At 31.4% G+C, this 14,100-nt stretch overlaps 1 protein-coding gene across 2 annotated transcripts; it reads left to right on the plus strand.

The window, feature by feature from the left end:
* Positions 1-6,134: 6,134 nt before the first annotated feature.
* Positions 6,135-13,621, plus strand: LOC102627229 (aspartic proteinase 36). 2 transcript variants are annotated; one of them, XM_015534406.3, is made up of 11 exons: positions 6,135-6,537; positions 6,784-6,795; positions 7,249-7,378; positions 7,491-7,741; positions 8,247-8,474; positions 9,684-9,846; positions 10,561-10,634; positions 10,823-10,919; positions 11,037-11,100; positions 12,905-12,976; positions 13,085-13,621. In XM_015534406.3, the coding sequence occupies exons 1-11, from the start codon at positions 6,308-6,310 to the stop codon at positions 13,252-13,254; spliced, it is 1,491 nt and encodes a 496-aa protein (XP_015389892.1). In that variant the 5' UTR covers positions 6,135-6,307; the 3' UTR covers positions 13,255-13,621. The 2 variants fall into 2 exon arrangements, with proteins under 2 accessions (XP_015389892.1, XP_006491801.1); XM_006491738.4 differs by lacking the exon at positions 6,784-6,795 and having other exon boundaries at positions 6,136-6,537.
* The last annotated feature ends 479 nt before the right edge of the window (positions 13,622-14,100 follow it).

Consider the following 14,100-nt stretch of genomic DNA (forward strand, 5'->3'; position numbering starts at 1 on the left):
ACTACCCAAAAAAATGAAAAAGGATAAATTTATAAAACAAGAGACACAAAGCTTGTACTTGTAAATTCACCACTCAATAAAATCTAGGCAATATAAGGTTCAAATTCATAACTCAAATTATACTATAAAATTACCCTCAAGTTGTCTAAACAGAAATCTTGGAAAATTCCTATGAGTGGGGGTGAGCACATGTGGGTTGGATCAGACTAACACTCAATTCAACCCAATACGATTTAAGATGAGTAGAAAGTATTCAATTTAATCTAATCGGTAAGAACTCAATTGTGAAATAGTTTTAGGTTAAGTCGGGGTTATGTTATTAGTAGGTTTAAGCTTAATTGAAAAAAAAAATTACTTTTGCAAGAGGAGCACTTTTATAAGCTCTCATTTTATCACATCATATCCCAAATTAAAATAAAAATTTGGTGTTATTTAGTTGTTTAAATACAATCCATTTCATCCAAAGTTACCCACAACCTGTTTTTTCGTCATCTTCAATAGAACATCACTTTCTTAATACAAGAATAAATTCAATGGTGCTCCATAAACCCAAAATTCTCTTTGATAGATTATTGCAAATGAATCAATTCAATGGTGATTACTCTTGCTTTTGTGCCCCCTATTATTTAGAATGTGCACAAACCCAACTCATTAAGAGCTTTTTTATCCCAACGTGCTGTTTGGATTAGTTGTATACTTACTAAAAAAAAGTGCTTTAATAATGTCAAAAGCTCATCTTTTTTTTTTTTATAACTTGAATAGCTTTTGAAGTTTACAACTAATTAAAAAAATTATTTTTATCGATTTCGAGCTTTTTAATAAGTTAAATATCCAAAAGGTTCATTATTTATTTCACAATTTTATTTAATTACTTTCATAATATAAATTTTAAAAAATTATATAATAAATTAATTTTATGATTGCTCATAAAAGCTCACGATCACAACCAAACTATTAAAAACTTTATTATAAAAACTCTACTTGGAGATGGCACTAGCTAGTCTTATAAAAAAAAATTACATTGAATAATTGTTGTTCTTAAAGAAAACAATTACACGGATACAAGTGATATATTTATAATTTTAGTTTTTAAAATGAATTTTTTCAATGATTTGATCCCAGCGATTTTAATAAATTAATAGTTTAGGTAAATAGTTAAATACATTTTTAATTTTTTAACCCATAAAAATTTATTTTTGTAAGATTTTTACTCCTCCAAAATTTTAATCCTAGCTCCGCCCCTACTTTAGAAAAGTGATACCAAATGAAGCCAAATATTTTTCTTCCATCCTTGAATCACAACTAGTTTACATAAGAATTTTGCTAGCCTTACAAAAAACTTTAGGTTGAGAAGGGAAGATAACTTTGATAGCCTTAAAAAAAATAAAAAAATAAAAAAAATAAAAAGAATGAAAGGTTTGAAAAGTTTGAATTTTGGAGGTTAAATTCCTTTCTCAATTATAATAAATAATTAAATAGAGATAATGTTCTCCCTTACAAAATATGAATGGAGTAAATGTCCCTCGAATATTAATAAAGGTAAAAATCTAGATAGTACTTCATAAAAACTAATGATACTAGTTCTAGTAATACTTTGATTATAAATATCAGTAATATTCTCATATAATATCAGGTATAATCTAGTTGTAATATCAATGTAATAAAAAAAATTATCTAAATCGACCTATTAATAGAAGGAAAATACAGTCTTAACTATTATGAACTAAAATATAAGATAGGGATATTGGTCAAAATCAATTCATATATTAATAAAGTAAACCATATTTCATGGACATGTGATACACTAGTCTAAGGTCATATGAAAGATATCACATGATATTTCATACAGTAGTCAAATTTTCAATACATCAATGAAATATAAACATGTTGAAATAAAAGGCGTATTATTTATATTTTACTATAGGACAAATATATATATCTTCCAATCTTCTATTGGCATATGTTAGAATAAGAAAATCTCACAATAGTGAACATATCCATTGGCATGCTTTCAAAGTAGATTTTGAAATTAGTTTGATTATAGGTAGGGGTGGGCAAAAAACCCGTGCACTAGAGAAAACCGAACCGAACTTATCCGAACCATTTCGTTGGGACCGGTTTTAATTTTAAAAAATAACTGAAATATACGGTTTGTAAAAAAACTGAAATGCAGGTTCGGTATTCGGTTCACTCAGCTGAACCGAAAAATCGGGTTATTCTTGAAATTTTATTTAAATAGACACGTGTTAAATTTTAATTAGTTACTTAAGATAACTAAAATAGGCATACACACACACACGATTACAGGTATATATATATATATTTAAAAATTATTGTTGATGTTTGTTTTCAAATTTTCTTTTTATTTTGTGTTGTAAGTTCTAATTGTTATTATTGTTATTTGTCTTTACAACATTATGTTTATGTAGATTGAGTATTGGAGTTTGATTATGTATTTTGAAATCTTAATATTTCATATTTTCTAAGTACCTTATTAGTAATTAATAAGATATTAGTGATAAAATGTGTTTTGAATACTTTGTATTTATTGTTAATATTTGTAATGAAATTAGGATAAATTAATTATTGAAAAAAATTGTTACATTCATGAGGCCTAATGGGCTAAAAATTTAGAAATTCAAAATAAGCCCAAAACCGAAAAATCTGAATCGAACCGAACTGATCCGAAAAGATCCATTTATGTTTGGTTTTTATTGAGTTCGGTTCTTATTTGATTCTTTTTTTAAAATAACCAATTTAAATCGATTCTACTTAATTTCGATCAGAACCGAACCGGACCGAACCGTGCTCACCCCTAATTATAGGGTTAATTTTGATTTATCATATTCATAAATTGACTATCTTCAAATCATCTATTACTTCTAATAACCTCAATTTACCTCTTATTTTTATAAAGAATACCAAAAAAAAAAAAAAAAATCAACCCACCTCAATTGTTTTTCCTTATCTTTTGAATAAAAATGGGAGTAACTTGAAGTTTTAAAAAATAAGGAGGGTGATTGAAGATAGTCAATTTAGAAGAGCCAATTTACCCCTTTACCCTTAATTATATGATAATCAAATCATATTATCGCATTAAGATTTGATCTAAGTACTATTTCAACAATTTTGAGTTTAGCAATATTGAGTCTTCACATTAATTATATATTGCCACTTTTTGGTGCTTGGCTTGATATTACAACTTATTAAAGTTATGAAACACTAATAATAAATGATGTTTATTGGTGTTTCATAATTATAAGATGAATAGGGTAAAATAAATTATAAAGTCTAATTAAACAACCTTATCAATGTTGGTTTTGTATATGAGTTCATATATTTTATTGAGTTTCATGTTATTAAATAGAATATGTTATTCAAGTGAAAATGTGAGAATGTTTCAAACTGTATGGGTGGCCACCGAAGGCTTCAGCCAATTCCAAGATCCAGATAGTAATTCCAAGAATTCTAACCATTTAAACTCATTTTTTTCTATAGAGTAATGATAGTGATATCTCATAAAAGATTAAATTTGAGTGGAGTTTTTTCTTCAATTAATCAAATTGTTAGTTTTGAAACAATTTCTGTTCAAAGTAAATATCTAAGCTATCACTACAAGAAAGCTATTGACATTTATCAACAAGGTTAATACTATATACAAATCTTTATAATTTGGTATTTGGAATTTTTATGTTTATTTTGTTCTTAAGTAGAGATAGGATTGTGTGGAGATTTGGGCTATGCAATCATTTATTGGCCGCTATTTTAAAATCACACACATGTTTGATTGTTTGTAAACAAAAAAGAAAAAAGAAACTATAAAATCATAGGAATATTGAGCATATAATTTCAGGCGGACGTGATCTTTGAGGAAAGAGGCTAAACTAAAGAACTAAAACAAACTATACTTCTAAGTTAGTTACTTCAATGCTTCTAAGTAGTTGATATTCTTTACATATATGTTTATATGGAGAACTCTAAATTGAACACTGTAAAGTTATTCAAACTCCTCATAAGTACAACTTTTTAGGGATATATAATTTCTAATTTGAATCCTAATGAATGGATATAGTTAATTCAAAAACTTTTGGTTTTGTGTAGTTTCAAGACAACTATAACCATTGTTTATTAAATCCTAAATATCATTAAAAAGAGAAGTCCAAGTTTGATTTTGAAAGCCCTCCTATAACTAAAGACACTTACCTATCAAACCATGTATGGTATGCAATGTAACATTTTCTAGATCAATACATTAAATCATACAAGTTAGCTAATAATCATGGATTTGGTTGCCTTAGTGATTTTGAGCAGTATGTACTCTTTAAGCTATATTTTGATGTCGAAAAGTTCAAATTGAACACTCTAAAATTATTTGAACTCTTGACAAAAATAGTTTCTAGGGATATATAGCTTGTAATTTTTATTCCTGATTAATTGATACCAATTAAATCAAAACATCTGGCCTTGTGTTATTTCAGGATAGCAGATTTGATTATGTAAAATTTCTCCATATATAGATACATTCATGTATCCAAGCTTAACATTATGTTTGCCGGTATCAACCAAAATTCAAAAAAAAGCAAACTTTGGCATTCTTTTCTAGAGGTGGCTAATGGACCATGCTGTGCCACCCCGATCCATCAAAGGAAGGGTTATGTGTGTTCGTCCTCGTGTCGTGCGGTACCCACTATGTGTGTAATGTCGTGCCGTGCCTATTTTTTTTTTTATTATTTAGGCCCAGCCCAACACACATGTTGTGACGTGGGTCATGCCGTGCTAAAGAAAAAAGGTCTGATAAGCTTTTTTTCTTTTTTTAGTTTTTTAAAAGCAAATGCTAAGTTGTTGGCGTATTTTTTTAAGTTTATATACTTTTTTAGGTTCATGTGCTTTTATTCAAATTTGATAAAATCAAAAATTCAAAACTCAAGTCCATATTCAATAATAATAAACTAATAATAGTAAGAAAATATAATATTAATTATTAAGTTTGACCATATAGTATTATAATTTTTTTAATACTTAACAACAACAACAATAATAAATTTTTCTTAAGAGTTAACTTAATTATTAACTCGAACTCACATAGAGTCATAGATAATAGTTCATAATAATAATAATTTATATTTATAATTTTATTTATTAAAATCATTATATCAATTATTTATTTAATAGATTATAAACATAAATCAATTATAATATTTTTTTTAACTAAGAATTAAATGAATTTAGAAAACTTGCACTAATAAAATATATTAAAAGATTCAATTTCAAGTTATTTGCAAAATCATAAAATTTTAAGTTTATTTTTATTAAAAAATGAAATGTGCTTATTGTGAGTTTTTTTTCTCGTGCCGTATTTTATCCCATCTCTAATCGTGTCGTGCTTTTAAAGCCTGCGTGCTTAAAATTCTAAGCTCAGTCCAGTTCACGTGCGTGCCGTGTCAAGTGCCGTCCGACTTATTGGCCATCTTTATTCTTTTCATCACAAGATATTCCTTCAACGGCTAGGGCAAACATTATGTCAAATGGGGATGATTTCTCATGTTCCATTTATTTTAATGATAAGAACATGCACTAATTCACTGCGGAAGATGTAGTTGGATGTTAGTTTGTGACACTTAAAAATGCTGAGAATTTTAGAATAAATACTCAAAAGTTTCTGAATTGGTAATATTGTTTTATATTTATATATTAGTAATTAATACAAAATAATTGATTTAATATAAGTAATAACATAATAATAATAATAAATAATTTAAATAATATTAATTTAATTCAAAGTTAATACAATATACTATAACACCAAATACTACATAATATTATTAAAATATAATTTTGTATAATACAGTACAATATATTATATTTACAATTGCCCCGCAATGTGTTGGGTGCGCAACTTGCACTTATACTCTTCTTTGTAGGAGTTAATTAAAAAAATATCTTCTAATGTGAAAATTTAAAATGTTGTCACCAACAAATCCAAAATAATAGTATTTCCCTTCATAATAATTATTAGGACTCGGGAGATTGAGGGTGATGATGACACGTCAAGTCAAGTTTAAAAAAAAAAAAAAGTCAGCTTTGACAAATATTTACTTATTTACGAGTCTATATTAAGATTTTAGAACGTTACGTGTGTTAATCAGCTCGTACTTTGTCTGGTGCTGCAACTGGCGACAGTACTTTTTCTTGCGTCCTTTGCTTTCTCAATCGCAAAATAAAAAATCAAAATCAAAATAAAATCCAATGCTCTCGACAACAAGAAGCTCAAGGGCTCCTCCTTAAGATCTCCAAGACTTTGTTCAAAATGTGGAACCCACGTGGCTTGATCTTGGCCGTCTTAGCACTTCTAGTGCAGGTGTCGGTTGTGTACAGCGTCGTTCTCCCGCTAGAGAGGGCATTTCCTTTGAGCCAGCCAGTCCAACTGAGTCAACTCAGAGCTCGTGACCGAGTTAGACATTCTCGAATCTTGCAGGGCGTTGTTGGCGGCGTTGTTGAGTTCCCAGTTCAAGGCTCCTCCGATCCGTTCCTCATTGGGTAAATTTATCATTGCTCACTCTTTTGTTCTTTTTCTTTCTCTTTTGTCTTGTTTCTGTAATTATAATTTGTAGTTTCTTTCTAGTGGGGTTTGTTTTATTAACTGAAAAAAGTTATCAAAAGATTTTTTTTTTGGAGTACTTCGCTAATGCTTGTACCCTTGTTGTTATTTTGTGGGTATATTTATTATCTGGGTTTCACTTCTTGTTCCAAGCTAAAAGGTGTTTAATGGGCTGCTCTTTGCAGTGATTCATATTGGTAAGTTTTAGGCTAGTTTTCATTTATTTATTTTTGTACCTTGGCAATCAAATGCTGTTCTTTGGTCTCTCTTTCTTTTCTTTTTAGTCAGTTTTTAATCATTTTCTTATGTATGTATATATAAAGAATTTTCGTAGTTTGATTTGGAATCTCAATTAGAATGATGTGAAGGTGGGCAAAAAGAAAAAAAATTTGCTCAAAAAGATTCCAATGCATGTGGTCACTGGTGGAATAATTGGCTTTTTTAACTTTGTCTATATTGAGTTCTCGTGTTGTTCTTTTTTCCATTGGGGTAACATAATGTGCCATCTTACAATGAAGTGTTGTGTTAGGATACGTCAACTTGATTACAGTATTAAATTACTCTGTTCGTGGTTCGTCTAGGCTTTATTTTGTGTTAAGATACACCGACTTGATTATAGTATTAAATTACTCTGTTCGCGGTTTTTCTAGGCTTTATTTTACAAAAGTGAAGCTGGGTTCTCCCCCCAAAGAATTCAATGTGCAAATTGATACTGGAAGTGACATATTGTGGGTTACCTGCAGTTCCTGCAGTAATTGCCCTCAAAACAGTGGACTCGGAGTAAGATTCTGTTTCTTTGCATTACTATTAACTCCTTAATTTAACAATTTGGAATTCTATAATAGCAACTTACAGTTAAATCTCTTGGATTTTTTCACCTTTTTTTTTACAGATTCAGCTAAATTTTTTTGATACTTCCAGCTCATCAACGGCTAGAATTGTTTCTTGTTCAGACCCATTATGTGCTTCAGAAATTCAAACCACGGCTACTCAATGTCCTAGTGGGAGCAATCAGTGCAGTTACTCGTTCGAATATGGAGATGGAAGTGGGACATCTGGTTCTTATATATATGATACATTATATTTTGATGCTATTCTAGGGGAGTCATTGATTGCCAACTCTACAGCTCTGATTGTTTTTGGGTGAGTTCTTATGGCTCATTCATAAATAGTTGCATGAACATGATGTGGAATAGAAATAGATCATAACACTGAAGAAAAGAGATGGGAAGCATTCCTATTTAAGTCTCTTTTTATGTTCATTATACCCCATTCTTATTCAAATAAAATAACACGTGCTATGTTGCATCTTGTTGATGATGGTGCATGTAAAAATTTCATGACAGTGGATCAGACATTCCATAAACATTACTGATTCTCTCCCACATCAATTTCATTTGCATTGATGCATTGACTTTTCTTGTGGTGCACGGTTGACATTAGTGATGACACCTTTTGATTTAACTGGTAACGTTGGAAAATGGGGCTGATGCTTGTTTGTTTGTATCCAGTAGCTTTTATGTTTGACTTATCATGAGTCATGACTTTCATTCACCCTTCACTCATCTATACTTACATTGATAACATAGCTGCTAGAAGTCCCATATTTACATTAATAACTTGCTTGAAATGATGGTGTTGGAACCAGGTGTAGCACCTATCAGACAGGGGACTTGTCTAAAACAGATAAAGCAATTGATGGAATATTTGGTTTTGGCCAAGGGGATCTGTCTGTTATTTCTCAGTTGGCATCTCGAGGGATAACACCCAGAGTTTTCTCTCATTGCTTGAAAGGACAGGGGAACGGAGGAGGTATATTGGTTCTTGGTGAGATTTTAGAGCCGAGCATTGTCTATAGTCCACTGGTCCCTTCAAAGTATGTCCCTCTTTTCTGGCAATGCTTTCCTTTTTCTATTCTTTTGCTTTTTAGACTGTGTTCAAACCGTGGTTTATATTCAAATGAAGTTACGAATCAATAAACTAAAAATACCTATATTTTATCTTATGTGTCTCTACCAGTAAAATCAAATTTGGTTTCATTTTTTGTTCTTTTTGTTAGTTAAGCTAACCTCTAGATATATGGTTATGTTTTCGAACTTGGATTTGTGCTGTTGCTTGAATGGGTTATATGTGATTATAGTTGAAAACACTTCGCGGAGAACTTGAATAGTTCTAATGCTAAGGTGAATTCTTCTTTAAGAGCAAACATTTCTCTGGTTTTAACTGCTGACATGATGGGGATCATGCTTTTGGGGTAATTTTCATTTGCAGACTACTGTATGGGTTAAATTCGTGCAGATTAATTACCATGAAAAGACAGTCATTCAGATTAGCGGAGCTTCCCAAAAAAAAAAAAGAAAAGAAAAAAAAATTCAACCGTCTTCCGGCCAAACATCTTCGGTTTAACTTTGCTTAGATAAGAAGTATTTTAGTCATTTAATACTTTGAGAATGTTAATGAATGGTCTGTCAAGAGCAGTATGACACTGTTATATGCATGTTTTTGTTGGTTTGGCTTGATTTTACATGACAGACTGTGCTTGCTTTTGGACTGACCTTGAATGGTTATATTTGTATGGTTATGAAGCTTGACAGATTTGTTATGTTTTAAATGTTATTTCTTGAAAGTTTTTGATGGTTTGGTGACATGTTGGAAACTAGAATGCCCTTTGTCTTTGTGTTATTCATATTATGTGCTTGGATATTATGAAAATTCATTACATAGTGGTAGTTTAACTATCACAATTTCCAGGAAAGCCAGGTCTTAGAAAAATAGTAAAAGGTTCTCCTATTAAAAGACATCTAAGGTCATTCTTTACTTTTCTTCTTAAAATGTGAATCTAACTTCAATCTTACCTCACAAACATTTGGATTTTGAAAACTTAGTTAACCTGAAAATGTTATTTTATGGGGCAGGGAAATATTATTCTTACATATTGTATGTCAGTGTCTTTAATAATGCCTTAGTTTTCTGCTCTTATAATTCATATCCACATGAGTATTTATGTGATACATCTTCATCTTGCTAATGACATGTCAAACTAATTTTGCATTTAGTTTGACTGACTCTTTTTTGAAATTTGCAGGCCACACTATAATTTAAATCTACACGGCATTACTGTCAATGGACAATTGTTGTCTATTGATCCGGCAGCATTTGCTGCATCAAATAATCGCGAAACTATTGTGGACTCTGGAACAACTTTGACTTACCTCGTGGAAGAAGCTTTTGATCCTTTTGTTAGTGCTGTAAGTTGGTCTTTTTCTTTCTTTTCTTCAGTCATTCAGTAATTGTGCTGACATGAACTAGTATAAGTTGATCAATGTTTGACTCTGATGCCTTTTCTCCTAAGATTCTCCCTCTGAAAAAATTATTTGACAGGATATAGGGCTCTATGATTGGCCATTCAGCAATAATTTCATTGTCCTTAACCTCATTGCTCAGCTCATAACAATGTTTTTTACATAAACCACTGTCTGATGAACAAAATAAATTTACTTATCACTGTAACTTGGGCTTTTTCATCTACTTTTCCTTTTTCACCTAGTTGATGTTGAGGTGATAATCCATTAAATTTTTTTTTTTTAATACATCTGCTGAACCCTTATATTTTGAAACTTGTACTATCTTAAAATTTGGAAAGGGAGTAGATGAAATTAGAGTGAATTTGGGATGCTCCTTTATTTGTTTGTTTACATATTTTAATATCTTTTGTAGGATCCAAAAACCATGTTGAGAGTCACTTGAGAAGTGCTTGCATGCTGTGGTCTCATTATAACAGAAAGCAAATTTAACCAAAAATAATAATAATAAAAGACAAAGATTGTTTGCTCATCAGTTGGGTGATTTTACTCTGCATGCTGCATGCTGCTAGCTGCCAGCTGCCTTTCCATGTAGTAGGCAAAGTTTTGTTAAAATAAATTCTAATAAGTTCTGAAGCTTCTCTACTGTTTGAATTTTAGATAACTGCCACTGTTTCACAATCTGTGACTCCAACCATGTCTAAAGGAAAACAGTGTTACCTTGTCTCCAACAGGTTCATTCTAAGACTTCACGCATCAAGTACTATATGATAGTTGTTTTTATCTGAAGAATTATTTTCAAGTGTTATATAACAGTTGTATTTATCTGAAGAAAGGTTTTATTTTCTTTAATATTTTGTCTATTTCTTTCTTTTTTCTTCTGAAAATCTGAATGGAGATACATTTTGGTATTTGTACCCAGTGTATCTGAGATATTTCCTCAGGTCAGTTTAAATTTTGAGGGTGGTGCATCCATGGTTTTAAAACCAGAGGAGTACCTTATACATCTTGGTTTCTATGTGAGTTTTTCTCCCATCTCTTTTGCAATTCTAATCTGCAAAATTAACAAATCAGATATGATTCTTGTGAATGTCAAGCTGTTAAAGAAAGTTGATTTTGATGCTTTCTTATTTCAGGATGGTGCTGCAATGTGGTGCATTGGTTTTGAGAAAAGTCCAGGAGGAGTATCAATTTTAGGAGGTAAGACTCTGAACTATTCTTTCACTAGGCTTAAGGCATTCAATTTTTAGCATTGTCCAATTGACTGACTACAACTATTGTATATTTTTCCTGTATGTTGCGACAACTTATTTTGTTTTTATACTTGGCAGTAATTGTTTGATTTCTGTGTATGTGCATCGTATTGCTTGCTTCAGACTTCTAATGTATCTTTTCCCTGTTTGTTGCATTGCCTTTTCTATGTACAGTAATTGTTTATTGCCTCTGCATACTGCAACTACATAATGAAGAATGCTTAGTCTGTGTGAATAGATAAATACTCCTGTTCTATCATCTCATTCAGTTTGGATGATTACTGATGGCTTGTTTGTTTTTTGTCTGAAGTCTGAGTTTTAATTATTTTCAGACAATTAGAGTTTGAGTTAGTGATAGTCTTGTAATTACAGCTGAAGTTGCTGTGCATGTGTGCAAATGTGTGTGTTTTCTTTTCTTTCTGTCCTTTTATTTTTTGATTCTTTATTATATATATCTTTAGTAAAATATCCATATTCCAATATTGTTAAAGTTCATATAACCATAGGCATGTTCAACTAGATATGTGCTTTCTGTAGAGGCTGCACTTGCACTCATACTAAGCATGCATAATTGATATTCAGAAAGTCTGAGCTGATCAGTTAGATTACTAATTAAAATTCAATTAATTTTCCATGATGCTGAACTTTCCTTTAGAAAAGCAGCTCATTTCTGCAAAACTGTTGTCTCAAGTTAAAATGCTTTTTATCCATGTCTATTTAGTCCTTAATCTTTGGTTTAGAGGACCATTTTGTAGGAAGTCAACGCATGTGGGTAAATTTGTGATGGTTTTCATGATTTTCAAACTAAGACAAAAAATATGGCCTTGACTCTTAAGTCACATCAGCTTCAGATATCCAAATAAAAAGGCAAAAGTCCCTGCAATCATTTTGTTGAGGAAACCCTGGATATTTCAGATCCGTACAGTGTGTTAGATCCACACATTCAATTCAACATGCCTTGGACTTTCTGACTTGGTCTTAAATCACAGGCCCTATAAATTTTTAGTTTGTCTTTTAAAAGAAGTAGATGAATGTGTTGATTGTTTTAAACCTTGTTTGTGGTCTGCTTACATTGAAAGTTTCTGTGGTCTGCTTACATTGAAAGTTACAAGAGATTAGTTCTGTATCACTGTTATCTCTTTACCTAAAATCTTTAGATTATAGGAGCCCAAAATTTTTATTTTAAGTTCTAACATTCCCCTCGCATGCAAGGCATATAAATAAAGAAAACCTGGACCAAAAAAAAAAAAATTACAAACACAAAATCTTCTTCCCCCTAAATGAGACCACAAAGAGACTTCTTCCAGTATGAGCAGTTTATAATATTATAATATAATTAATGTGATGCTGTTGGGAGATTCAAACACAAAACCACTTAGTCACTTGGTCAGCAGTTGGGAGATTCAAACACAAAACCACTTAAGCCACTTGGTCAAACCAGCATTAATACCACGTTAAGCTACCTGTTGATCCAAACACTTTTGATAAGGGTACAGTTGTAGTATTTAAGCTCTAAAATATTAGAAACCAGGCTTTCTAACTAATTATTGAACTGCTTTGCTTAAATAAAGAAACTCGGGAATTTTCTGTCATAATCATTCTGTTCATGCAATGTGCTTAAATACGAATGCCGTCACAATTGTGGTATTTTCATTATTATCTTAAATCACTTTCCTATGTGTCCTTACCAATGGACATCTCGGTGCCTTCACTGTGAAATTTATGTTCTTGTTGATTTCTTGATTTTGCAGATCTTGTTCTGAAAGATAAGATCTTTGTTTATGATCTAGCTCGGCAACGAGTAGGATGGGCTAACTATGACTGTAAGTTCAAGTGATAATAAAATTAAATGTCTTTCCCTTTCTAGCTTTCTTGCCACATGGAAGAACCTCAAATTAGCAACCAGCACATAACTGAATTTCTCATTCCAGGTTCTTTGTCGGTAAATGTCTCCATAACTTCTGGTAAGGACCAGTTCATGAATGCCGGTCAGCTGAATATGAGTAGCTCATCAATAGAAATGCTCTTCAAGGTGCTACCCCTGAGCATTCTAGCTCTCTTCCTGCATAGCCTGTCGTTCATGGAGTTCCAATTTTTGTAATATAATCTCACTCATTCTATTCTTTGCTAAATTTGCATTGGCTTGGGTGATATTATTTATTGTAATCAGCCAGGCTTCTGCCCATTCAAATGTCAAATATAGGTGTGTTATTGTGCTTTCCGATTCTTCTGTGGTTCAGATCTCTGGTTTATGGGTTGGGGTGGCTTCTATATTCTTCTGCTGGGAAATCCAGTCATTTCCTTGTTAAGAGTTTTCCCACCATAGCATTGGAGGAATTGTAAATTACGTTTCTTTTAGACTGTTGTAGCATTAAACAAACTGTGGCCAGTGGATGTATAAGAAATCTAAATGTTAATTGTAACAAGTTGGCTTAAGGAAAGGAAGTATTCTCAAGTTTCTTTGCTTATCGCCAATTAGCCATAACTAATATGACCAGCTAAACCCTACTTTCACAACCAATTTAATCTTATTATATTTTCTTTTCTTGGTTTTCAATGAATTTTGTTTGGGTCCAACTAGTTGGGACTATCGTATCTCATAGCCTTGGCACCTAAACTGTGCGTACCGTACCTTGGGTACCGTAGTCAGCCATTTTGATGATTTGGTATGAGCTATTTTGCAGCGCTGGGACAATAGTCCAATTGATGGACGCATATCTGTGTTGAATGCATGGAGAATGGCCATGGCCAATTAGCTCCCCTTTTAGAGTATGAATTTATTTTTTACGATTTTTTTTTAATCAATTTAGAAAGACTAAAGTTACAAACCTGGGACAGTTATCTTCAAGGGTTTGCATTGAAGACTCAGATTAAAATATTGGTTAGAATACGTTACCACCTAAAAATCAATGTTAGGCCCAATTACCCACTCCAGCCAATAAGATAC

Source organism: Citrus sinensis, chromosome 6, assembly GCF_022201045.2.
Source record: "Citrus sinensis cultivar Valencia sweet orange chromosome 6, DVS_A1.0, whole genome shotgun sequence".
In the NCBI taxonomy this organism is placed as follows: domain Eukaryota; kingdom Viridiplantae; phylum Streptophyta; class Magnoliopsida; order Sapindales; family Rutaceae; genus Citrus; species Citrus sinensis.